Source organism: Dendropsophus ebraccatus, chromosome 11, assembly GCF_027789765.1.
Source record: "Dendropsophus ebraccatus isolate aDenEbr1 chromosome 11, aDenEbr1.pat, whole genome shotgun sequence".
In the NCBI taxonomy this organism is placed as follows: Eukaryota; Metazoa; Chordata; class Amphibia; order Anura; family Hylidae; genus Dendropsophus; species Dendropsophus ebraccatus.
Window position 1 is genome coordinate 61,284,629 of NC_091464.1, and position 27,182 is coordinate 61,311,810.

Below are 27,182 nucleotides of genomic sequence, written 5' to 3' on the forward strand. Positions count from 1 at the left end.
ATACCCGGAATTTTGGTGATCGTAATGACGATCGTTTGTATACTCTAATATAATACTCTAAGCATGATTGTCATTACGAACAAACAATGTGCACATACATTGGAAGATTGGCAAACGTTTAACGACAATTGCATGGTCAACTTAAAAGATGCGAACAATGGTACATGAACAAATTTTCGTTAGTTGTTTGCCTGTAGCCTGCATACACACAAAGATTATCACTTAAATTTGAACAATATAATGTTTTTTTGCACGATAATCTTTCCATGTATTAGGGCCCTTATTTTAGGCCACCAGAAAAAGGCAGCAGCCTAGAATAAGTTCCCTACATGATCACTGTAAAAAGGCATACTGGTGGTCATTAACAGGTTAAAAGTTTTGCCCGCCACCAATCAGGAGAGCAAACTGGGAGACGTGTGCAGCAGAGCATTTCTCTCCCCGGATTGCAGCGATCTCCATGCAGGCGGCTCAATTTTAAGTCTATAAAGCTGCCATAACAGAGATGATTGACAGCAGGGAAGTGCAGCACATCTCCCCCATTCTACCGATCAGCTGGGGGGGGGGGGCATCAGCGAGACTGTGCCAGATCAAACCTTTTGACATGTCCCTATGAGACGTTTGCTTTATGCGCTCTCTAAGCACCCCTTACAGCTATATCCTACATAGGCCGTGGCTAGTTTTCAGAAGTTAGTTTGAGTTGATGCGCAATACCAGACACGGCCTATAGATAAGAGTGGCGCTGTTTTTGCACTTCAGTTCCCTGGCTGTATCTGTATGCACATTTTGTATTCTGAATGACGCTCAGACTGCTGAATAGCAGAGCAGCCAGGAATGTATAAGATATATACCGTAAATGTCATCACGCTTTCCCAGCAACAGAAAAAAAATGACTTAACAGGATGGGCAATGGAGCTTTATACATTACACATCCCACATGAAAAATTCTAAAAAAAAAAAAATCTCATCTCAAACCCTTCTCCAGTGCAGCATCCTGCAACGCATGCGGTAGAAAAGCTACAAAACCTAGCCGGCTCTAACACATGTAGAAAGTCACATATCCCTTATACACAGAGAGATCAATCATGGCCGACCAGGCGAAACCTGATTATTCACCGCTCCCTTCCCGGCCGCAGTTATGATTCTTTTGAAAGAGTGGCTCACGCACCATTATGATAACAGATTCCAGCTTCAAGCTGCTTGTGGTCCCCTTTAACCCCATAGAGCCCAAACCATACCAGGGCTTGTTCTTTGCGAGACAAGATGAACCTTTTAAAGGGATCTTCCAATTTAACGTTTCTTTTCCACTATTCACAGGATAGACAACAAGTAGGAGATGGCAGCCCATCGACACCTAGCAATCATGTCGCTGTGCTGGTGATGGGGTAAGTGAGACCCACAGATACATTACATGTCGTGGTTATGATTTGATCATGGCATGTAACAGGTTAAACTGCCAGGAAAGGCCATTTCTTTGGCCCTGTCCTACCAACAGCCGCTCCCGGCACCAAGCTGCTGCCATAAAAAGGCGGCGACCTGGCATACAGCCCCTTAAATAATACACACAAACAATTCCCGAGACGCCTGAACCCATCTTTCAGCACAGAGGTGGTGGAGTCCTGGATAAGACGTTACCTTTAGTAATAATATCGATAATAGGAACCTCTATTAGTTTATCATGGTTCTGAAAGAAAGAAAAAAAACAATTGACTTGTAGTCACACAACATTACAGAACAGAGTATAATAACGGCGTATTACAGATCAGCTGACAATGGCAGGCGTCCCGCACAGGATCTGTTCACACCAGATTTCTGTATCCTGATTTTGTTTTCAACATTAGACAGAAGTTTACAACCCACCTTCTCCATGGACACTGAGACCTGCATCTATCAGACATCTATGCTACTCCATAGATGATGATGATTATTATTATATTAAAAAAAAATACTGAAGTCTTCCAGTACTTATCAGCTGCTGTATGTCCTGCATGAAGTAGTTCTTTCCAGTCTGTCACAGTGCTCTCTGCTGCCACCTCAGTCCATGTCAGGAACTGTCCAGAGCAGTAACAAATTTCCATAGAAAACCTCTCCTGCTCTGGACAGTTCCTGCCATAGGCAGAGGTGGCAGCAAAGAGCACTGTGACAGACTGGTAAGAATACACCACTTCATGCAGGACATACAGCAGCTGATAAGTACTGGAAGACTTGAGATTTTTACATAGAAGTAATTTACAGATCTGTATAACTTTCTAACATCAGAGCTGTTTTTTTTTTTTTTTTTAAATCTGGAGTACCCTCATTCTCTGGCTGTGTCCCAGTCACTTAAAGACCCACGGATCGAACTGCGTCGTCACGAGGAAGCCGGTGTCTGGTCCGTTTTTGGAAACGTGCCCCGGTTCCAGTGTACGGCGCAGTTCTATCCACAGGTCCCGGGTCGGTGCTGAAGCACTGGAGGAATATCCCTCCCTCTGGGGGGTGGGCCGGCCCACCTCCTGTGCTTCAGCACCGGCCCAGGACCCGTGGATAGAACAACGCCATACACGAAAACTGGGCCGCGGTTTCAAAAAACGACCGCGGCACCGGCTTCCCGGTGACGGCGCTGTTCGATCCGTGGGCCAGATTAAAGAGGATGTACCTGATGGTACATCCTCTTTAAGTGACTGGGACGCAGCCAGAGAATGAGGGTCTATGTATGGTAGAGATACACCAGGTCTACCAGCCTTTCTTACATAGGGCACATGCACAGGGGCGGTCTTGGCATGTCTGGGCCCCCCCCTCGACACGCGTTCCAAAACAATAGACTGCTGTGTGTTGCCCCCAGTAGTATATACCCCTTGTTTGCTTCCCCCAGTAGTATATAGACCCTTGTGTGTTCCCCCAGTTATATATAGCCCCCCGTGTGCTCCCCCAGAAGTATATAGACCTCCTGTGTGCTGCCCCAGTTGTATATAGACCCCATGTGTGCTGCCCCTAGTTGTATATACCCCCTGTGTGCTCCCCCACAAGTATATAGGCCCCCTGTGTGCTCTCTCAGGGGTATTTAGCCTCCCTGTGTGCTCCCCCACTTGGATATAGACCTCCTGTGTGCTCCCCCACTTGGATATAGACCCCTGTGTGCTCCTTCAGTAGTATATAAACCCCCTGTGTGGTTCCCCCAGTAGTATATAGACCCCCTGTGTGCCCCACCAGTATTATATAGACCCCTTGTGTGCTGCCCCAGTAGTATACAGACCCCTGTGTGCTCCCCCAGTTATATATAGACCACCTGTGTGCCTCACAAGTAGTATATAGACCCCCTGTATGTTCTCCCAGTAGTATATAGACCCCCTGTGTGCCCCACCAGTAGTATATAGACCCCTGTGTACTCCCCCAGTAGTATATAGCCCCCCTGTGTGCTCCCCCACTTGGATATAGACCTCCTGTGTGCTTTCCAAGTTGTATATAGACCCCATTCTGCTGCCTCAAGTAGTATATAGACCCCCTGTGTGCTGCCCCCAGTAGTATATAGACCCCTCTGTGAAGCCCCAGTAGTCTTTAGCCCCCCTGTGTGCTCCCCCTGTTATATAGCCCCCCTCTGTGTTCCCCCATTTATATAGACCCCCGATGTGCGCTCCCCAGTTAAACAGACCCCTGTGTGCTCCCCCTCCCATATAGTATATAACACAATAAAACAAACACTTATACTCACCTGGGTCTCCTCTTCTCTTCACTCTTGTGGCCGCAGGAAGTGTTTTCCCTGCGATCACAAGAGGCTGCACTCCCCTTGTCCTGGCGCCGATGCTCCAGTGATGTCACTGGAGCGCCGGCACCACAAGGACAAAGCTGCCACTTGTGACCACAGGGAAAACATTTCCTGCGGCCACAAGAGTGACTGACAGGAAGGGGGCCAATGTCTCCCGCCCTGTCAGTGCTGCTGCATGTAACTATGAGCGCTCATTACTAATGCTCATAGTTACAGTTCAGATGGCAGCAGCGAGACGGGCAGCGGCCCTGTTCAGCGGTCTTGAGCACAAGAGTGGGGCGTGGGGGCCCCCCCTGGATGTTGGGGGCCCCAAGCGATCGCTTGGGGTGCTTGGTGCCAAAGACCGCCACTGCACATGCACAGGAAGTCTGTCCATCTGTGTTTGTATTCCCTGTTAAATATTTCTGGGGAACCTTTTCTTAGAACACTACATAATGTTATTCCTCCTGGAAATGTATGAATTACTCACTAGCTACAAGCTGGTATACATTTATAACTGAGCATAAAATACAGTAAATGTGCCAGGGCCCTCAGGGTGGGGGCAGCACCCCTCGATATTAGGAACAGATTTTACCTACATGAAGGACATAAGAGGACTCACCCATTCACATTTGCCCGGTATAAGTTGTATAGTGCGCCTACTGAACTCAGTCACCACAGTAGCCATGGCTGTGATAAAACAAAGACATATATGAGTATGGAAGATAGCGACAGAGACCCATAGAGTTATCCACAGAATGACATACACATCAGTAGATACAGTGACCATAGTGCAGCAGCTTTATATGACTCCTGAGAATAGCCAAACCTACACATGTAAACCTTAAAGAGAACCTGTCAGCAGGTTCCCTTCAAACAAACATATAATTGTCCCCGCCATATTGGATCGGGGGCAATTTTTCCAATAGGAAGGTGGTCATATACCATATCAAAGACCAGAACTGCCTCAGACATTGATTGATGCAATCTGATTTACAATATATATTGTGGTGCAAAACTTAGGGTCCCTTTACACAGATTATTGAAGCCAAAGCCAGAAATAGACTATAAACCGAGAGCAGGTCATAAAGGAAAGACTGAGATTTCTGCTATTTTCAAATCCATTCCTGGCTTTGGCTTCAAAAAGTCAGATAAAAGGACCCTTGAAGCTACTCTGTACCCACAATCTGCCCCCCTCACCCGCTTGTACCATTGGATAGCTGCTTTTAATTTAAAATCCTGGGGTCCGTTCGGCAGATGATACACTTATTGTCCTAAAAGACAACTTTTATACTTCAGATTGGTGTGGCCTAGAGTGTCTATGCTCTAGGCCTGCAACGCCCCTCTGTGCCTCTTCCCCGCCCTCTTCATCATTAGGAATGCCCCTGGGCAGGATTTCTCCTAATCATCACCTTTCTGAACACTGCAGATAAGCTTTAATGATCCAGCACCTGTGCAGTGTTCAGATCCATGGGGGTCCCTGGCCTTCCCCCTAGCACTAAACCATCACTATGCAATAGAAAAACCTTACAGAAGTAGACTTTCTCGAGCCTGGATTATCATCTCCATAACTGTATAATGGACCTCTCAGGGCTGGCCTTTGGGGTGTGCGACCTGTGGGGCGCCTCACTCCCGGCCAGCTGGGGGGAGCGCTCCGGCAGGCACAGAGCTGCACTGCATATCTAGCTACAAATAGAAGTTAGATGTGCTGTGCCCCCTCCCCGGCAGAAGCACAGCACATCTTACTTCTATTTGTAGTTAGATGTGCAGTGCAGTTCTGTGCCGGAGCACCCCTGGCCGCCCTCCTCCCCGCAGCGCTCAGGTCCTTTCCTCCTCTGTGCGGCACCGGAGCATGACGTCACCCGGAGCACATGTCCAGCCAATCAGTAAGGGGACGTGCTGTCTGGGTGAAGTCATGCTACGCTGGCGCTCAGGTCAGAGAACTCTCAGCGGGGGTGATGGTTGTGTGGTAGGAGGGCTGGGGGCTGTAGTTGGGTGGTAGGAGGGCTGGGGGCTGTAGTTGGGTGGTAGGAGGGCTGGGGGCTGTAGTTGGGTGGTAGGAGGGCTGGGGGCTGTAGTTGGGTGGTAGGAGGGCTGGGGGCTGTAGTTGGGTGGTAGGAGGGCTGGGGGCTGTAGTTGGGTGGTAGGAGGGCTGGGGGCTGTAGTTGGGTGGTAGGAGGGCTGGGGGCTGTAGTTGGGTGGTGTGGCTGGGGTGGTAGTTGTTTAGGGGGCTGTAGTTGGGTGGGGAGCTGGGGGTGGTAGTTGTGTGAATGGCTGGGGGGTTAGTTGTGTGTATGGTGGGGTGGCTGAAGAAGCTTTATGTTACCTTTGGGGGGGTAAAGGTTTCGCAGAGGGCGCCATTTACCCTAAGGCCGGCCCTGGGACCTCTACTCTATCACCACAAAGGGGCATCATATGGATTAATGGAATCTCTATAGCCGAAGGCTGTCAGAGCATGATGGGAGTTGTTGTTTTGTGACTCCTAGCCCCATCTGGGGACCCAGACTCCCCAGGTTTCATCAGGTTAGTAAAGACTGCAGCACTGCCTCCTGTCACTTCTAGTCCCATCTTCTAAAGGCTCATGCTGGGAGTTGTAGTTTAGCAACAGCTGTACACCCATAGTTGGGGATATCTGTCCTGTACTCCTGATTCTTACCCCCATCTGCCATAGGCTGTAAGTGCCTGCTAGGAGTCGTAGTGTTGCCATAGCTGGGGTCACAGATGAGAGAAGACTGACATATAGCTCTGTGTGACTACATCTCCCATCATGACCTGAAATCCTTCAGCAGGTGAGAATAGACGCTATAGGGAAGTCCTCCCAATCTTTACTCACCAACTGTGGCAGGACTACAACTCTCAGCATGCCCTATAAGCCTCACGCAGACGGGAGTAGACAGCACAAAAAGTTATAGCAGTGTCTTTTGGTAAGTTTGACTCCCCAGCTGCTGCAGAACCAGAACTCCCAGCATGCCCAGGGACTAGTAGCTCCTCCCGATGGGGAATTGACCTATATACCTTCTTGTAACTTTTAGCCCCATGTTTATTGTTTATCTAATATAGTGTAACAAAAAGTATCAATAGTAAACAAAGTGCAGCCCCTTCTATGGGTGCATCACGTGACACAATGTAACAAAGGAGGAGTTGATAGCACACGTGGGGCTGACTCCCTGATACATTGTAACAAAGCATCTGCAGCTCCCAGGTATGGTCCTGATACACTGTACGTGATAACATGATATTACTGACTGCACTTACCCCCCTCTCCTCCCACATACCCTGCCCGGGGGGCGACACTCACCTAAGCTGCCACAAGTAGAGGCAGAAGCCCCCCTGTCGCCCCTCACAGTCACTCAGGAGGCTGGGACGCAAAGTGATGACGCCGTACAGCCGGGAATGTGCGCTGTAAGCGGGGCCGAAGGGATCACTCCCCACCCACATTCCTTCCACAGGAAGGAGAATTCATATGCATTATCAGCGTCACCTCACTGGCGCCACCTGCAGGTGAACCGGCGACTAGGAAACTGCTGCTAAAATAGACCGAACAGCACATTTCTGTGTGTGCGCGTCAGCGCCATCTGCTGGTAAAACGCTGAATAGCGTGAGCAGAATGGTATTGGTTCATAGCGACATCTACAGGTTGTGTGGTGAATTACATCATTACAGGAAGTGCTGCTGGAAACCGTGAGTATCAGGTCGGATCAGCAGAACTGCCTGGGATCTGGCTTCCTGCTTATTTTCCGCGTACAGTGGTGGGGTTCAGTGTCTGGACAGGGTGCAAGCCTCCTTCTTCTGTATAAGATTTGGAAGCCCCTAGAGCTGCAATGTATTGGTGTCTGTTCCCTATAGTGCCACCAGGGGCTGGCTGGCAAATTTTAGCCCGGGGGGCAAGTACACAGCACTGGCCCATGAGTAGCAGGCTGGCGGCCCATCCTTAAAGGACTACTCTGGCCTCTAACCTCTTACCTATAACATCTTCGGTCCTTCCAGTCATTGGTGACCAAATATCCTACTGTGCCCTGTGAAAGGGTCAGAACTCACTTTCCTGTATAAGTCTATTGGGCGGCTCAGTGATGACACGAAATGGTCCCATAGACAGATGCTAGGAAAGCTGGGTGACCTCTATCATACTGAGTATAAGATGCTGGAGAGCTGGGTGACCTCCATCATACCGAGTATAAGATGCTGGGAAAGCTGGGGTTACTGTATTTTTACAATAGTTTATATCACTCGATGTACTTCTGTATATATGTCTCCTCTATGTACTCTTGTATATATATATGTATCCTCTATGTACTACTGTATATATGCCTCCCCCTGTATATATGTATCCTCTATGTACTGCTGTATATATGTATCCTCTATGTAGCAGGGACACATGCAGGCAGGGGCATTTCCGGGATAAGCGAGGGGGTGGGGGTGGGGATAGCGGGACACATGGTGCCTCCATCTAGGTAGAGTGTAGTAGTGGAGGTATAGTGGATAAGGGGTGTAGTAGTACAGATATAGATATGGGGTGTATTAGTAATACAGATGAGGGGCATTAGTAGTAGTAGTAGAGGTAAAGATGAAGGGTGAGGTAGTACAGGTATAGATATGGGGTGTATTAGTAATACAGATGAGGGGGATTAGTAGTAGTACAGGTAAAGATGAGGGGTGTATTAGTAGTAAAGATGAGGGGAATTAGTAGTACAGGTATAGATGTGGGCTGTAGTAGTACAGGTATAGATGAGGGGTGTAGTAGAAGTAGTAGTAGTAGTAGTACAGGTAAAGATGAGGGGTGTAGTAGTAATAAAGGTATAAATGAGAGGTGACAGGGGCATACTGGGGGAAACTGGGGCAGCTGGGCGTGATTGGGGCAGGAGTGCACATATCCCTCCTCCTCTCACCCCGGCACACAGGTTCCCCTCCCGGCCACACGTGCAGGTCCCCGGTCTCTGGAGGAGGCCGCAGGCAGGGCTGTATTAACAGCTGCTGCTGCCCTAGGCACTAAACCTGAAGACGCCCCATCTTCACGCACCTATTGGTGATACCAGACCTGACCAATACCACCATACCCCCCCACCCCCCTGGAAAAGACACCAGATTTACTGGCAAGTCTGAACGGGAGAAGGGAAACTAAAAAAATAAAAACAAAAGAATTAGTTTTTTCTGTCCCCCTGCTCCCTGGTGCTGCCCCCTCTGCAAGGTGCTGCCCTAGGCATCGGACCACAGGTGCCTAGTGGTAAATACGGCCCTGGCCGCAGGGACTGTAGTGGTGATAGCGTCACTGCCATTACTGGAGCTGTACAGCGGGATCGGGGGATGCAGATCCCGCTGTTCAGCTCCAGGACCTGAAGCGACGCTATCACCACTACAGTCCCTGCAGCCTCCTCCAGAGACCAGGGACCTGCACGTGTGGCCGGGAGGGGAACTGGATGTGATATGTATAGCTGGGGCAGGTCAGTCGCGGCTCTGTTAGGCGGACTGCCCGACTGCCCTGCACCTCACCTCCGGCGCGACACTTCACGCACCGCCGCCCGCCATGCACCTCACCTCCGCGCCGCCTGCTTGACCTGCAACTCCAGCCCAGCCGCCAACCCATCACTCTACGCTGCTCTGCCTGCAGTGATTTTTTGTGAAAATTTAATTTATGATTTTAATCGAAATCGATTATAACCTTCTGGGCAAATTTATTTGATTAATCGCCCAGCCCTAACTCCTCTGTATGTCTCCTCCTGTATATATGTATACTCTATGTACCCCTGTATATATGTCTCCTCCTGTATATATGTCTCCTCTATATACTCCTCTGTATGTCTCCTCCTGTATATATGTATCCTCTATGTACTGCTGTGTATGTCTCCTCCTGTATATATGTATCCTCTATATACTCCTCTGTATGTATCCTCTATGTACTGCTGTGTATGTCTCCTCCTGTATATATGTATCCTCTATGTACTGCTGTGTATGTCTCCTCCTGTATATATGTATCCTCTATATACTCCTCTGTATGTCTCCTCCTGTATATATGTATCCTCTATGTACTGCTGTGTATGTCTCCTGTATATATGTATCCTCTATATACTCCTCTGTATGTATCCTCTATGTACTGCTGTGTATGTCTCCTCCTGTATATATGTATCCTCTATATACTCCTCTGTATGTATCCTCCTGTACATATGTATCCTCTATATACTCCTGTGTATGTCTCCTCCTGTATATATGTATCCTCTATGTACCCTTGTATATATGTCTCCTCCAGTATATATGTATCCTCTATGTACTCCTCTGTATGTCTCCTCCTGTATAAATGTATCCTCTATATACTCCTCTGTATGTCTCCTCCTGTATATATGTATCCTCTATGTACCCGCTGTGTATGTCTCCTCTTGTATATATGTATCCTCTATATACTCCTCTGTATGTCTCCTCCTGTATATATGTATCCTCTATATACTCCTCTGTATGTCTCCTCCTGTATATATGTATCCTCTATGTACTGCTGTGTATGTCTCCTCTTGTATATATGTTTCCTCTATATACTCCTCTGTATGTCTCCTCCTGTATATATGTATCCTCCTGTGTAGGTCTCCTGTATATATGTATCCTCCTGTGTAGGTCTCCTGTATATATGTATCCTCCTGTATATATGTATCCTCTATGTCAGGAATAGGGAACCTTGGCTCTTCAGCTGTTGCAAAACTACAACTCCCATCATCTATGGTAAGCCTATGGCTGCCCAGGTATGATGGGAGTTGTAGTTTTGCAACATCTGGAGAGCCTTGGTTCCCTCCCCCTGCCCTATGTCCTGCTGTGTAGGTACCTGGCTTCCTGCAGACACCATCTTCTTGGTCTTCAGGCTCTTCTAGCCCAGACACAGGAGAACCAGCTGGGAGGAGAGAGCGGCCTCTAGTGGCCGGAGGAAGATACTGCGTACAGCAGTTTGCTTTTTACCATAAGCCTCATAGGCTTATAGAAAGCATAATGGCCATAAAGGAGGCGGGGCTTAACGTCATGGGGGGCGGGGCTTCAGCGGCCGCTTCCATCACAGTCCGGATCCACAGCCACAGGTAAATATGACAGAAGAGGGCCGGGGCTGTAAGCAGGGGAGGCACTGAGGACTCCAGCCAGCTGTCAGCAGCCATGCGGCCCTGACAGCTGGGGGAAGACCAGCCCAGGGGGCATATGCCCCCCTGCCCCCCGGCCCAGCCCGCCCCTGAGTGCCACATTGTAATCATAAGCCATCCATATACTCCCCCCATGGTTTTTCCAACCAAAGAAGGTGAGTCTATAAACAAGGATGAGGGTCTTCAGGGTCACTTATGTAAATGTTGCCAATGACAATACATATTGGCCACGTTGGTTGGTTATCATTATGAATTTACAGCGATTATTTTTATGGTGTGAACAGATCTTTATTTACCCCCATTCCTGTATATATGCTCCTTGGGCACTGATATGTTGCCAGGTTTGGCCGATGTGAACAAGTTGCAGTGTAAAGTATAGAGGACAGACAATACTGCAGTGTGAGCTTGAGACCAGTAAGTTGGGAACCTACCGCTGTCCAGCTGTTCCAAAACTACAATTCCCATCATACCTGAACATCCAAAGACAGCAGTTTCCTCACCGCAGCTATAGACAATGCAATGCAAAAGTAGTCACCAGTCAATCATTAGCCACAGGTTGTGGTTTATGTAAGCAAACAAGTCACCCAATCCAGTCCATCTCTCTCTGGGTTTTCTGGCTGCACTGGTTTGGCCAGTCATATCTATGTTAGGCTAGTATTACTCACTGAATGTGCTGGCTATTTTAGACAAGCAGGTCACTGCCAGATGCTAGATCATTCATACAGCCCTCAACTATAAGGGTATGTGCACATTGAGGAATCCGGGTGGATCACCTGCCGCAGAATCCATGGCGGGTGATCCACCCAGATTCCTTAGTGTGTACATACCCTATCACAGAGCTGATGTTGTCCTGTGTATTAGAGCGATCAGCTGATCAGGTCAAAAAATCATCAGCCATCAGTGACACCTCTCTATGTAATAGGGGGATGTGCAGCTGACGATCCAGGGCTCATTCATGTGGCCCACCCTGGGTCATGTGTTAGGGCCCTATTCCACGGGACGATTATCGTTCAGATTATCGTTAAATAGTAAGAATCTAAACGATAATCGTTCGGTTGAATAGCAGTTAACGACTAACGACCGAACGAGAAATCCTGGACCTATTTTTATCGTTGCTCGTTCGCAAATCGTTTGCATTGAATAAGATGTCGTTCGCAGTAGCGACGAACGCAATAGCAACGACCGCAAGAACGATCATAAGTAACGATTATCTTTCCATGTAAATGGGTGAACAATTTCAGGTCTTTTGCAATAGCAGTCGTTTGGATCGTTTATCATTAACGATTATGCAAACGATAATCGTCCCATGGAATAGGGCCCTTAGAGGGGTTGTCCAGGCTTTAAAAAAAAACAAAAAAAAACATGTCCACTTTCTATCAAAAACAGCACCTCTCCAGTCCTCAGTTTGGGTGTGGGGTTTTGCAACTTGGTTTCATTAAGCTGAATTGGGATACCACACACAACCTGAAGACAGGCTGTTTTTGCAAGAAAGTAGCAGGTCATGGATGATTCTGTTCTGTTGATGCTGTGGGTTTTCTTATCCTGGAATCCGTCAAAGAACGAGCATTTGCTTATTTGTCCCAGCATTTTTTACAAGGGGCAATAATCATCCTATGTAAAAGGTCTATTACAACAGTCCCGCAACACTCATAGTAGGGTCTCACACTGCTCCCACCCCCAGCCATCAGCTCTAAAATGTGGAGAATCCCAACAGAAAGTGTTTAATATCCCTGCAGCGCCACCACAGGAGAAATGAAGTATTACACAATGGAATCAATAGGCTGTGGCCGTGTCAGGTCCTCGAGAACAGGAGACACACTCTTTGTAGCCACTTTGCATTCTGTTAGCGGAGGATGCAGAATTTCCACTCCCCTGCCCCCCTTCCCCCCATGTTGTTTACTAGACTTTTGGCTGCAGTATTTTTGGGTACAAAACACTCCATGAAAAATACCTGGGAAAAAAATGCCAAGCTGAAGGGAAGGGGCATAGCACTAAGCCTAGCACTTCTACTTCTTCATTGCTGGGGTCCGGGTGCTGAGACCCCCCCATTGTTGGCATGTACACCTTAAAGTGACAGAACCCTTTTTTTGCATTGAGCTAGTGACAGGGACATTTCACCAGGTACAATCCTATTGTGCTCTTCTCTGTCCTCTTCTAAAGTAAAAGTGAGAAACCTGCAGTGTTTGTAGAGGCCATGAGGAGGCTGCAGTGAGTGATGTGATGGAGAGATAATCCGCCATTCCCCTCAGCTAATGTCACTATGAGATATGAGACCAGGACACGGCTATTGTCCCACTGAGTGACCCCTGAGCTTGAGGAAAAATCCTCTCCTGATTCCCACAGCCATTGAGGGGAGGCCACAAGTTGTGACCTTTGGTGATTATAATTCATTCACAACTCAGCATAAATCATCTCTAGGAAAACTTTTCATACTTCTCTTTGGACAATCCATTTTTGTTAAAGGTGTCTCCTGAGAAGCTGATCACAGATAGTCCCCAAGCAATCAGCTTTAAAGGGGAACTCCAGCCTTTTTTTCCTTTCAAACCAGCTGGTGTCAGAAAGTTATATAGATTTATAAAATACTTCTACTTCAAGTCTTCCAGTACTTATCAGCTGCTGTATGTCCTGCAGGAAGTGGTGTATTAATAATCATTAGAAGGAGCGGATCGTGCCATGGGGGCAGGATAGTGCTCCTAACGGTTATACTAGGGTGAGGAGTAAAAGACTAGGGGGGAGATTTTATGTAAAGTCAAACTGGCTCAGTTGCCCCTAGCAACAAATCAGATTCCACTTTTCATTTCTCACAGACCCTTTGGAAAATGAAAGGTGGAATCTGATTGGTTGCTAGGGGCAACTGAGCCAGTTTCATTTTACACCATGTTTGATAAATCTCTCCCTAAGTGCAATGATGGACATAAGAGACATACTTTCCTCCTCAGCGCCTCCTGCGCAATAGGAAGTTATCAGCAGGTTAGTATTGTTTAGAGTTCCCCTTTAAAGTGACTGTACCACCAGGCCCAGGCTGAAGCACTGGAGGCGGGCTGACCCACCCTTAGTGGGAGGAAACCCCAGCCCCTCTATTATAGGGTTCCATTGATTCTAATGGAGTCACATCATGGAGGGGCTGGGGTTTCTTCCCACTAAGGGTGGGTCGGCCGCCTCCAGTGCTTCAGCCTGGGCCTGGTGGTACAGTCACTTTAAAGAAAAGTCATTGATTTCAGCTGGATCAATCAATCAATCAACTAATGTATTGGGACATCCTACTTTTCCCTGACAGTCAGTGTCAGATTAGGGAAGGATCAGGCATGGTGGATTTCAACAGCCCAAATCTTTTTTTTTCTCAGGGAGATAAACTACTGCCAGTGGAGTCTGGCAGTGGCTTATCCCCCTCTCACCACCTAGAACACAGGAAAACTTGGCTAAGAGAGAGACGGGAAAGATAGCGATGCGCAGTGGGGGAACGATGATTTTAGGTCTGGCCCTAAATGAACAATCAGCCGATGATCGTTCTCTCTATTTCACCGAACGATAATCGGCCGAATCGGGCCAAATGGGGCCGATCCGGCCGATTATCGTTACTGTGGAATAGGGCCCTTAGGGTGCATTCACACGTACAGGATCTGTAGCAGATCTGCAACAGATTTGAAGCTGCTCAATTCTGCGCCATCAAATCTGCTGCAGATCATGTACGTGTGAACGCACCTTTAAGAGGATGTCTCACAAAGGCAGAAGTCAGCATGGAGATCTAGCAGATCGCCACTCGTTTACATCGTTGATTGGGCCCTCCTCGGCCCGTGGACCCTAAGGAAGGTTAGAAGATTCCAGCTCTGAAGATGTGAATGCAATTTAGTGTGAACTAGTTTGGTAAAGGTTACTTACAATTGTTTTTCATAAGGAAACATTGCAAATATTAAAGGGGTTGTCCAGGCTTAGAGAACCATGGCTGCTTTCTTCCAGAAATAGCACCCCCTTCTCCAAACTTTGGGTGGAGTATTGCAGCTCAGTTTTATTTAAGTGAATGGAGAGGAATTGTAATACCACGTGTAACCGTAGGACAGGGGTGGCGCTGTTTTTGCAAGAAAGTAGCAGGTCATGGATAATGCCAAATGAACTTTGCAGTAATGTAGCCCAACCCCTTGAGTCATTGTTTCTTTCCAATGGTCACCTTTACCTTTGCTACAGGCGATATGCACACCTTACCTATGGAAGCTGAACTCAGTACAACCCCTGCCATGTTCACCTGTGGGAAAGCTATTGGCAGGGCAGTGAATGTCACCTGTAGCTGCTGACAGCAGGACAGGAGGCCATGTGAAAATGAAGTGTTTGTTTCTGTTCCTGGAGAGGGATATCAGTAACTCACCACCTCCTGGAGTTTAGATAGGGCAGTGCTGACCTACACCTGAACCGATCCCTGATGTCATGTGCAGGCCAGCGTCCTCCGCCAGATACACCGCACTCACACACCTGTGTATAATAAGCCTACTGCTGCCGAATTCTGCAACAGATCTGCACAAGATCACCAGGATGGGGCAGTGCCTGATCCTTCCCTCCCCCAACATCATCTACACTTTATATGGTCGGCCGCTCTTGGCGGCCTATAGGGACTTATCCATGACTTGTGAAGGTTTACGGTCCTATTACACAGAGCGATAATTGGGCTGATTCAACCGATTATCGCTCCGTGTAATAGAGACAACGATCAGCCAATGAAACGATCATTGGCTGATCATTGGTTTAGGGTGCATTTACACCGAGAGATTTATCTGACAGATTTTTGAAGCCAAAGCCAGGAATGGATTTCAAAAGAGGAGAAATCTCAATCTTTCCTTTATGACCTGTTATCTGTTTATAGTCTGTTCCTGGCTTTGTCTTCAAAAATCTGTCAGATAAATCTCTGTGTGTAAAGGCACCCTTAATTTTGAACCTAAAATTGTCACGCAATCGTCAGCCGCTGGCCGCGCATCGCTATTATACATAGCAATGCGTGGCCAACAGCTGACGATTGCCCAAACACCTGATACCTTACCTCTCCCTGCTCCCGGTCTTCTCTGCTGTGCTCCGCAGCTTTCTTGTCCTGGCGGCTGCACTGTCAGTGGGAGGAAACCCCCGCCCCTCTATCATGCAGCTCCATTAGAATTGATAAGAATTAGGTCCAACCCGTTTCCAGTGCTTCATCCCCGTCCGGTGCTCGGAAATAGAATTCCGTTCTATCCATAGGCAAAATTTAAATCGGCAAACAATCACTGCCGACAGCCGGCTATGTAAGAGGGTGAGCAGTGAGAAATCTCTCGTTTGTCGTCTGATTGCTTCTTTCAAATCATCAGTTGGTCACATCACGTCCCATGTAAACAGGAATGTGTTGGCCAGTACAGTAATAAGCCAAAAAAATGATACAGCGATTGCACGATTGATTGAGCTGATCGGCTGTCGCTTTGGGCAATAGTCAAGCCGTGTAAAAGGACCCTTGGTTAGAGGCCTCAGTACAGACTGCACCCGGGTCCATCATCCCTGACCTCACATTGACCATCTCCTGGCTCATCACACCTCGGCCTGAGTTGCTGATTAACAGCAGTGAACTTTTGTTGACTTCACGTGGCCCCCTCTCCCCCTCCTCCCCTGCGCCCGGGCTCCCTGTTATCAGCCATCGCTGCTCTATAGGTAATCTAAGAATCTGTTTATTCAGTTACACTTGACTGGAAGACAAACCAAATAATGAAATACTCCTTAAAGTGCCACCGATTTCTCTTTTATACTTCTCACTTCTTTCTCATAAATTTTAATAAAAAAAATTACTTAAACCATAACACATCTATTTTTTAATTGCATGTAGAAATCAAAGGGATATGCTCACAATTCCTACAGATTCTGACATGGATTCCTGCTTATTGGTGGGGATTATTGTTGAGCGGAGGGGTCAAACTGTGGCTGTATCCAGGTGTTCTAGGACTCCAAACTCTACAGCCACCAGGAGTCAAAGACCTAGCGCTCAGGTTCGAAGAACGTTGCCGAACCCGAACAGTTCAGCCCTTCCACTCAACACTAATGGGGATTTGTAGGTCCCAACTCTACAGCCTACTGGGTGTTATGTTCTCTGATTTGTAACATGTGCAGCCCCCCTACATTCAGTAGAGAGGTGGCCATACTCATGTGTTACCTTCTTCATTGAAGTCTAGGGAAGTTACAGAGGCGGACTCCTATTTAAATGGTAGTCTAAGGCCATATTACACTTGGCCGATTAAAGGCCGTTCCGGCTGATAACGTTATTTGTAATAGGACATGTTAAAAGCCCACGATCATTCGACATGCACATTGGCTGATTGTGGTCTTTCAACGACTTTAATGGGATCTAAGGATCATCCAGGTAGCCCCTCCAGCTGCTCCCCACGGCCTTCCTGCTGTCCCACACTTAGGGTACCATTACACTGAGCGATTTTTTACGATTAACGACTAACGATTGCAAACGAGATTGTTTATCGTTAACCTAAAATCGTTCACCATATTACACAGAACGATAATCGTTAAATACGATCGTTACTACAATCGTTATTGCGATCGTTACTATGATCATTTATTACTTCTGATCCCAGCAAAACAATGAACAATGTGCAATTACACTGAACGATTAGTGAAAAAAATGCGCAACTTGAGCGAACGAATGTGGAATTTCAGCGAACGATTAGCGAACAATTAACGATAATTTAAGGTTCAGATCTAAATCAATGATCAACGACATACAAACGATTTTTTTGATTGTTGCCTGCAATTACACAGAACGATTATTATTTAAAGTCAAACGATACAACGATTTTTCACACGATAATCATCCCGTGTTATGGGGCCCTTACTGTCAGACAGTGAGTGGGGAAGGATGGGGAAGCGAGCGCTGACCTGACAGGCCATTAGAGACCCCTTAGTGGTACCCAAAGCCATTAATGCTTCAAGTGGAAAATCACCTAATGCAAAAAGATTTTTTTTTTAAGTTTACAAAATCTATATAATAAAAATATCCTACATAAAAATAAAAAAATGAAATACTAAAAAAATACAAAAATAATACAGTTTTGAAAAATAAAATTTATAAGATATCACAAAACAGTACATTTCATGGTGTTCTTACAGGAGAGGTATCAAGTATCTGATGGGGAGGGGACCAGACACTGATCATGGGAATGGGGTCCCTTGTCCCAGTAAATCGAGCTGTGGTTAAGCATAAGCGTTGCCAATCGTGCTCAACTCTATTTGGAAGTCCCATAGCTAGTGAATGGATCGGCAGTCACATGCCTGACCACTATTTCATTGGGGGACATGGGATCTCTGTTCTAATGATCAGTGCTTGCCCCAGCAGTTGGACCTCCACCGATCACATACTAGTTATGATCTACGATGTGTCCAGTGATCAGGAATAAATAATCTTTGTAAACCCCATTAAAGGGGTACTCCAGCGCTAATAAAAAAAAAATAAAAAAATCAATCATAAACATAATATTTACAATTACCATCCCTCCTGAGTCTCCGTTTGAATTTCCCTCTGTTTGGAGGTCCCTGAAGCTCCAGTTGGTGGCTTCATTTTTTCTTTACTTCCTGGTTTGGGGTTTCCCATGATGCACTTTGTCTCCCGTGATGTCTAACTGACTCTGTAAAATTGTTAGATTGCTTACATCTTGTTCAGCCAATCAGAGCTGAGCAACCTGAGTCATCTGACAAAGGGAGGCTGACCTAACAGGGCCTAGACCCGCCTCCCTCTTGATGATGTCATTGTCACAAAATGGCTGCCACAGAAAAGCCTGGGGTCAACAGTCATTAGGTAAGAATGAGTTTACTTCACTTCCTGGTGGGGTGATTGAGGGGGGAAAAGATGGGGAAGGGGGGCAAATAGGCGATTGAAGCATATTACAAAGTTATAGAACTTTGTGATGTGTTTCAATTACTGGGAAAAAGCTTTTCGCTGGAGTACCCCTTTAAGTATGGTGATAAAAGTAACTTTAAATAGAGATGATTAAAAAAAGATATAAAAAGAGATGGAATGTAGGAACTAAAAAAAATAATAAAAAAAATCCGGTTCATAGCCATCAGTAAAATTGGGTGAATAATTGCTAAATTTAGTGATTTAGTGCAGGTTTTATAAATGATATTTTGGCATATGATGATTGATGACCCCCAGAGTGCAGTATAGGGAGACGGATCGCTCTTCACGCCCCTATTGCCTCCCTATAATTGACTTGGTTCTCAGTCAAGCAGTGACCTGCCGGATCCTTTGTCTCCAGGTGAACGCCTTGGCTGTTACTCTTCACCTTCTTCCCGCTTACATCCCTGCTCTTTGTGCTTACTATTTCTAAAACACACAAAAATTACAACATGGATCTCTCCGTGCCGCTTGTACTTTCTGTTCTGCTTGAATAAAACCTCTTCCTGACACTAAGTGCAATTGTTCTGCGTCATAACACACAAGACCCGTGTCCATGGGTGGGAAAATATTTACCCTGCATGGAGAGCACCGGAACACTGGATTTTCCTTTTTTCTTTTTAAATTTTTCTTTTTTATTTTTTTTCCCTGAGGTGGAAATATTGGACCATAACAAGATGTAATCGGATCTCTCTAATGGCCTTGGATGAATTCATCTTCATTTTAATAATTAGCTCAAGATTTTCACATTGTCTGATTCTTGGCCTAAAGAGAGGGGGGAGATGTGGCTGCATTAAGGCCCTATTGCACAAAGCGATTATCCGCCGTATCCGGATGATTATCGACCATTACGGCCGATAATAATCGCTTTGCGTAATAAAAGGCAACGATCAGCCGACATGCATGCTGTCGGCTGATCGTTGTCTTTTAATGTCTTTCAACATGTTGAAAGACCAACGATCCAAATAGCAACGATCTGCTGCCATTACACCGTGTAATAGGTGCTTGCTGTCGGCACGTATATCACTGACGGCATTGAGCGGGGAATGAGGAGCAAGCATGCGCAGACCTGACAGGTTGGTGCTCGCTTGCACCTGCTGATCGCCCCAGGTAATAGGGGCTTCAGCCTCAATTACATCTCCTCCATCTGGGCTCCCTTAACAGTACAGGTTGGCCTATGCCAACTAGAGTTGTAGGTATGCCAAAAGTCATAAGGGGCTATTACTAAAATTACTTAAAAGTTGAAACTTAGACGGGCACCATAGCTGATGTTTTGCCCTCCCTCCTTTTATTGTAACCTTTAGATTGGTGTCAGCCAAACCTACCAACATCAGCAGGATTAGCATGTATGGGAACTGCCCAACTGTCCCCTGATGACACATATTGGTAGAGAAACGGATCGGGCAGCTGGATTTTACCATGTCCAATTTTATTCTCAGAGGAGATAAGCAACTGCCAGAGAAGTCTTGCAACTGCTAATCACTCTCTACTAGGGATGAGCGAACCGAACAAAAAGTTAACCCGGCTGGTTATGAAAATAGGGGGGACCTATTAAATAAATAAATAAATAAAAAAAAATGCATAGGGTCCCCCCTATTTTCATAACCAGCCGGGTTAAAAACCAAGCAACAGCAGCCTGGTAACACCAGGGTGGGAAGAGCCATTGGTTTAGGCCCTCCCCAGCCTAATATTACCAGCCTGCTGCTGCCCAGTCCAGGAGCGCCAATTTTGACGCTTGGATCCAAACAACCGCTGGTCATCAATGTAGTCCATCGAATCTGACGTAATCCACAGGATACCGATATCTGAAAAACAAAAAGGGAGAAACACACAAAAAACACACAAACAGGAGCACAAAACCCATCATTGTGAGCTGTGTAGTGCACCTTACAGTATGCAGCATCTTTACAGATCGCTGCTTACAGTCTGGCCCCCAAGGGGTTAAGGTAGGGTGTATTGCATTCCCCTTAACCCCTCGGGGCCAGACTGATGTCAGACTGCACCCATACCAGCAAGGAAGGGGTTAAGTGACCCCCCCTCCCTTGCTGGGATGGGTGCAGTGCAGGGGAGGGGGTGGGGAGAGCTTTATACTCACCCTCCGATGTCTTGATCTTCTCTCTTCTATCTTCTCTCTTCGCTGGTCCGCAGCACAATGAAGTCACTGTGACATTACAGCTGAGCGCACATATGATTCAAAATGTTTCTTCTAATAATGCTATTGTGATAACATAATTAGAAGAATCATTTGATGTTTTAATTAAAGTAAAGTATTAATTATTACAGAAAGCTCTATTACCGGGAATATGAATTAACGGCTTTAACCCCTAGACGACCCAGGACGTAGGGTTACGTCATGGAAGTCTGTCACCAGACGACCCTGGACGTAACTGTACGTCCTGGGTGGTTCTCCCCCTATGAAGCGTGCTCCAGAGCAGAGCGCGCTTCATAGGAGGTGGGGGCCGGCTGCAGTGAGCAGCCGGTACCTCACCGGTAATGACATGCTGCAGCGATCGCGCTGCCGCGTGCCATTAACCCCTTAAACGCCGCGACCGCGGCGTTTAAGTGTAAGTGACAGGGGGAGTCCCCTTTCACTTACCGATCGGGACCCCTGCAGTATGACTGCGGGGGTCCCGATCGTTGAAACCGACCGCCGGAGGTCTCTCACCTGCCTCCGTGCGGTCCAATCGGCGATCTGCTACCTTGAGCCTGCACAGGCAGGCTCAATGAGCAGAGCGCCGATAACACTGATCAATGCTATGCCTATGGCATAGCAATCATCAGTGTAGAAATCAAACTAGTGTATGTAAAAGTCCCCCAAAGGGACTTCAAATGTGTAAAAAAAAAAAAAAGTTCAAAACACTATTACACTACCCCAAAACCCCTCCCCCAATAAAAGTTGAAATAACCCCCCCATCCCATTATATAAATAAAACATATAAAAATAAATAAATAGATAAACATATAATATACCGTAGTGTGCGTAATTGTCCGATCTATTAAAATATAACAAGTGTCATTGTGATCGGTGAACGGCGTACACGAAAAGAGAGGAAAAAGTGCGCAGATTACCGATTTTATATTACATTATATATTTAAAAAAATCTTTAAAAAGTGATCAAAACGTCCGATCTTCACAAATATGGTATTAATAGAAACTAGAGATCATGGCGGAAAAAATGACACCCCATACAGCCCCGTAGGTGAAAAAATAAAACTGTTATAAGTGTCACAATAGGCCCATTTTATTAATATTTTATTGCCAAAAAAAGGATTTCATAAAAAAAAAAATATATAACATTAGAGAATCTGTGTAACCTGCATATGGTTGTGTTCAGACTGACCTATAGAATAATTGTATCATGTCGCTTTTACCATATAGTGCATTACGTAGACACAGGTACCCCTCAAACATTACCATATTGCATTCTTTTTTACAATTTCACCAATTTATATCTTCATAAATAATATATTTGGAATTCCATCATACATGTTATGGTAAAATGAATGACGCCATTACACAGTACAACTATTCCTGTAACAAATAAGCACTCACATGGCCTGTAGATAGAAAACTGAGAGTGCTAGAGCTCTTAGAAGGGGAGAAGGGAAAAACGAAAACACTAAGATCAAAATTTGCCCGTTCCACTGGGTCATTTTGGGCCTGGTCCTCAAAGGGTTAATAGAGCTTCCTGTAATAGTTAATATTTAATTAATAAAACACATTTTCGTTGTAATAAAGTAATACTTTTATTGTTCAATAATTTAAATAAAACGAATCCATACTTTTGCAATTAAATACTGTAAAAAAAATAAATATATAAATATACATTTATATATATATATATATATATATATATATATATATATATTGAGAGTATAAACCCACACACCATATACACAGTGTATTTACTGCTGCGATACGCAGCAAATATGCAGCAGATTAGATCTAAATAACTGAACACAGCATCAAATCTAAACCATCAAATCTGCTGCGTATTTGTTGCGTATCTGCTGCATATATAGTGTGTGGGTTTGTACCCTAAGGGTGCGTTCACACCTACCGCATCCGCAGCTTATTTTTCCGCGGAAATCCGCAGGTTTGGTAGTGCAGATTTCAACCTGCGAGAAATCCGCGTATGCGTGCGTTTTGCGGTTTTTCTGCAGCAAGTTTATCGCAACTGAAATGTCCGTTTAGAATGAGAGACATTTTAAACGGACATTTCAGTTGCGATAAACTTGCTGCAGAAAAGCCGCAAAACGCACGCATACGCGGATTTCTCGCAGGGTGAAATCTGCACTACCAGACCTGCGGATTTCCGCAGAAAAATAAGCTGCGGATGCGGTAGATGTGAACGCACCCTAACAGTATATTTAATTGCACAATGATGGATTCGTTTTAATTAAATTATTGAACAACAAAAGTGACTTTATTAAAACGAAAATGCGTTTTATTAATTAAATATACTAACCATTAGAGGGATCGGCATTATTGACGGCTATTTTTTTTCCACTATTTTTGCACTTTAATTTTTTTCCACTTTTTTCATTGTAATAGCAACTGCAACTACACAAAACTATACCCTATCACACTCCCACTATTGTAGCTGCAATTATTCAGCCGTTATTGCAAGGTTCGTTTTAGGTTCCGTTCATAAGAATCCAAACTTCATGAAAGTTCGGGGGATCGAACCGAACCGAACTTTTCAAAAGTTCGCTCATCCCTACTCTCTACCTATTCAGAACACTTGCACGTTGGGCCGAGCACACAACCATATGGAGAGATCGGGAGAGAAAGCTGTTTGCAGAACAAGCATTTAGCTATCTGATATGTGAAGTGTATAACCAGCTTACACCTGTTGCGTTGCATCTAGCAACAATAATTTGTAATAAAAAAAAAAATCTATGCACATCTTTTTCATTTTTTAAGATAATTTAATCAAATTCCTGTTGGTTATAAATACTGCAATGTGGCCCTAAAGACGCTGGGAGTCATGAATAGTCCATACATTGAATTCTACGCTTGATCTCCACAGGACTTGATTATTCTGCTGCCTCCTTGTGATGAGATTCCTGATCAGTTTTCTTCCTGATCGGTAGGTAGGTTGAATGATTAAGAAGTATTGTATTTTAGCTGTTTAATGTGTTTGTTCCTTTCAGTATAGTCCATGTACAGCCTAGGCTTAAGAATATATACAGAAAGGCTACTACAATGAATAGAAAAAGCCCATTAAAACACGCATGTTAGACATCACTCCATTGGTTTTGTTTCTTAGGATTTTCAAGAGAACAGAATGGTAGAAAACTCTCCATCTCCTCTTCCGGAAAGAGCTATTTATGGATTTGTCCTCTACTTGGCATCCCAGTGTGGATTTAGTGAGTATACAGAATCTTGTATAAAATAATGTGCTAATCTCTCCATGTAAGCGAGAAAAAGGGAATATGACTGCAGGATCAGACTACACAGGGTTTGTTTGTAGTCTGCTACCTTGGAGACATACATTAAAGGAGAAGTCCAGCCATTTGAAAAAAATGACAGTCGGCAAGGGGGAACACAATAAACAGCCACTACTTACCTCTCCCTGTGCCCCCAAAGTGCTGTGTCACAGGCTACGGGACTCCCAGAAGGCAATTTCTCCCCAGTTCCGATAGCGCCATGACTCAGGGGGGAAATGCCTGAAGTAGATCCTGTAGCCCAGCAGGGGTCCCGAAGCGGCAAGCCAGCACTGGAGAGGCATGGGGAGAGGTGAGTAATGATTGTTTATTATTGAATTTTATGGCATGTCAATAGGATATGTAATACTATTTTTATCAGTCTGGCCTCAGACATATTAACCCATATCAAGGACAAGTCAGATTTTAACCCGTTAAGACCCTCATATACATTATAGTGTAGCCAAACCCACCATCTGGTACATATATAATCTGTGTGAGAGCCTCCTGACCTCCTTACCAGATGATGTCATAGTAGTCAAGGATAGGGCATATTGAATGTCCCAATACTTTTGTTCTGAGGGAGATAAACCACTGCTAATGGAGTCTGGTTGTGGCTAACCCAACTTCTCTGCATTTAGAACACATGCACATTCAGCCAAGCCAAGCATTCATATGTATAGGGGATTGGGAGAGATAGCTATCAGCCAATATTCAAGTGCATGGAGGGTTTAGTAGAGACAGGAGCATTCATGTGTATGGAGGGATTGGTAGAGATGGCCGTCGCCAATCTGAACGCTATCATATATGTGCATGGTTAGCCTTAGGAAAACTACTGTGTGATCTCACTTGACTTCCCCTACATTTTCCTTTGTCTTCTAGTCCTGTATCTGACCTGGGCTTTCGTCCCTGAATCGTGGCTACACTCCTTAGGACTGACATACTGGCCGCAGAAGTGAGTACTTGCGATAGTTTCGCGAAGGACTTCAAATTCCGCCCATACCATTGTGGTTTTGTATTATAGCTTGTATTTGTTGTTTTGTATGTGTTTTGTTCTTTTTTGTAGGTATTGGGCTGTGGCTGTTCCTGTATACCTCATGGTGGTGCTGGGCATCGCCTATATCTTCTTGTTTGGAATAAACTTGATGAACACTGCACCCCTGGACTCCATACATACTGTGACAGGTAATTTTGCTTTACTCACTATATAGCTACCTGTTATAACTAATATAGAGCTAAGTATATGCACAGTCACCTCTGAACATCGCTCCCTTCTACTGCGTTTCCCTGAAAATAAAACACCCTCTTAAAATAAGACACCCCAACTACTCTATCCTAAAGTAAGGCCCCCCTACTCTAAACTAGGGCACCCCCCAAAAGTAAGGCTGCCTGTTGCCACCCGCCACCCAGGACTCACCTAATCCCCTCGTGGACCTTTCGAAGCCAGTGCCACAGGCAGCCTGGTCCATGGCCCCCATGTCCTCCGCATGTCCTGCCTCATGCCATTGCACGCTTGACGCATGTTCCGTCGTAAGCCTGACCTACGGCCCGCCGCTGATGTGCTCTTGGTCCCAGGGTGAGTATTCTGGGGTAGTCCGGGGAGCACGTCTTATTTCTCTCCCTCTGGCCGACAGATCGGAACCTCAGCAGCTCCTACAATGAGGGTGCCACGTTCTGTTTCCAGCAGAAAATTGGGGGAGTAGCTGTATCCATAACTCCTATGTCCATCCAGCCACCAAAACAAAGGGTTTAGACCATTGATGGAGAGGTGAATGTGCCTTTAAATGAATGGGAGGACAGAAAAGTTCTGTAGTGTTGGGGGTCCCAGGCGACACCAAACATAACTGGAAGTTTTTGACCCCTAATCTATATTGTTTCTGTAGTCCAATGCTTTTCTATGTGAATGAATTATTCCCCCTCCCCTGCAGATACATATGCCAAAAACCAAGTGACGAAAGCGTCAGATACAGAAGCCATTCCTGCCCTACGGGACATCTCGATTAGTGAAGTTAACCGGATGTTCTTCCTCTCGGACAGGAGATGTGATCCTGGCAATGATTTGTCTTTCAGCCACTAATGTTAAATTATTATTATTTTTATTATAGGAACTGTTGAAATAAAGTTATTGTGACATATAGCGGCCTCCTGTCTGGGGTTACCTCATCTCCACAACTTTGCCATGAATTGAGCCCTTTTAAATTAGCCAATCAGCATGCATACATATGTCCTTCAATTCAGGGGATTATTGCACCCACTAGTGTACTGTGAAAGCCTACCAGTTAATAAAGGAACAGTATGAAACAGCGCCACTCTTGCTCAGTGGCTGGGCCGGGTATTGCAGCTTGGTCTAACTGAATATGGCTGAGCTGAAATACCCAACACAGCCCATTGACAGACATGGTGCTCTGTCTGGAAAGAACACAGGCTTTACTATCTGACTTGCTTAAGACTTCAGAAGGTCCAACACTTCCTTGAACATAAACAAAGCTTCAATAGACTTTAAGGTTAGCTTCACACATACCGGATCTGCGAATCCTGCTACTGTGATTTTCAATGGGGTTACATACCCGCAGCAGAACTTTCATTCAGCTTCCAGTACATAACGCCAGCCCCTTTAACCCCCCCCTCCCCCCGCTGCCTGCAGCATACATTACCTGCTCAGTGCTGCGGCTGCATATGAGGCTTCCATCAGTCCGGCTAAGCCAATCAGTTCATGGCCCCACTACAGTCACTGATTGGCTGAGCAGGACCCAGGGGAGACAGGAGCCTCAGATGCAGCCGCAGCGCTGAGCAGGTAATGTATGCTGCTGGTTAAAGGGGCTGGCGTCTACATACAGCAGAATGAAATTGACAGTAGCAGGATTTGCAGCGGATTTCCAGTACGTGTGAAACTACCCTTAGCTAGAAGTATAACCAGTAGGAAGAGGGAGATTGTAATCTCGCTCTATAGAGCTTTATGGTGCGTTCACACCTACAGGATCTGCAGCAGATTTCATTTAAATAACTGAACACAGCATCAAATCTG

The 27,182-nt window shown here is 45.8% G+C and overlaps 2 protein-coding genes across 10 annotated transcripts in view; one reads left to right on the forward strand and one right to left on the reverse strand.

The window, feature by feature from the left end:
* The window catches only part of TTC3 (tetratricopeptide repeat domain 3), an 89,724-nt gene extending 82,549 nt beyond the window's left edge, over positions 1-7,175 (reverse strand). Inside the window, exons 1-3 of the mRNA XM_069946206.1 lie at positions 7,017-7,175; positions 4,341-4,408; positions 1,633-1,681 (exon numbers count right to left, since the gene is read on the reverse strand). Of these exons, the coding sequence (XP_069802307.1) occupies positions 1,633-1,681; positions 4,341-4,406 (115 nt within the window). The 5' untranslated portion in view covers positions 4,407-4,408; positions 7,017-7,175. The remainder of the gene's footprint in view (positions 1-1,632; positions 1,682-4,340; positions 4,409-7,016) is intronic.
* Positions 1-26,292, forward strand: part of PIGP (phosphatidylinositol glycan anchor biosynthesis class P) — a 48,702-nt gene extending 22,410 nt beyond the window's left edge. For 4 of the 9 annotated variants that reach the window (XM_069946208.1, XM_069946211.1, XM_069946209.1 and 1 more), the window contains 6 exons: positions 1,315-1,382; positions 23,761-23,820; positions 24,001-24,100; positions 25,040-25,112; positions 25,224-25,342; positions 26,086-26,292. In XM_069946208.1, coding sequence (XP_069802309.1) covers positions 24,019-24,100; positions 25,040-25,112; positions 25,224-25,342; positions 26,086-26,234 — 423 coding nt within the window. In that variant the 5' untranslated portion in view covers positions 1,315-1,382; positions 23,761-23,820; positions 24,001-24,018 and the 3' untranslated portion in view covers positions 26,235-26,292. Of the gene's footprint in view, positions 1-1,314; positions 1,383-7,377; positions 7,411-13,766; positions 13,795-23,760; positions 23,825-24,000; positions 24,101-25,039; positions 25,113-25,223; positions 25,343-26,085 lie in introns of those variants that run through there. The other 5 variants (XM_069946213.1, XM_069946215.1, XM_069946216.1 and 2 more) reach the window with 5 other exon arrangements.
* Positions 26,293-27,182: the final 890 nt, after the last annotated feature.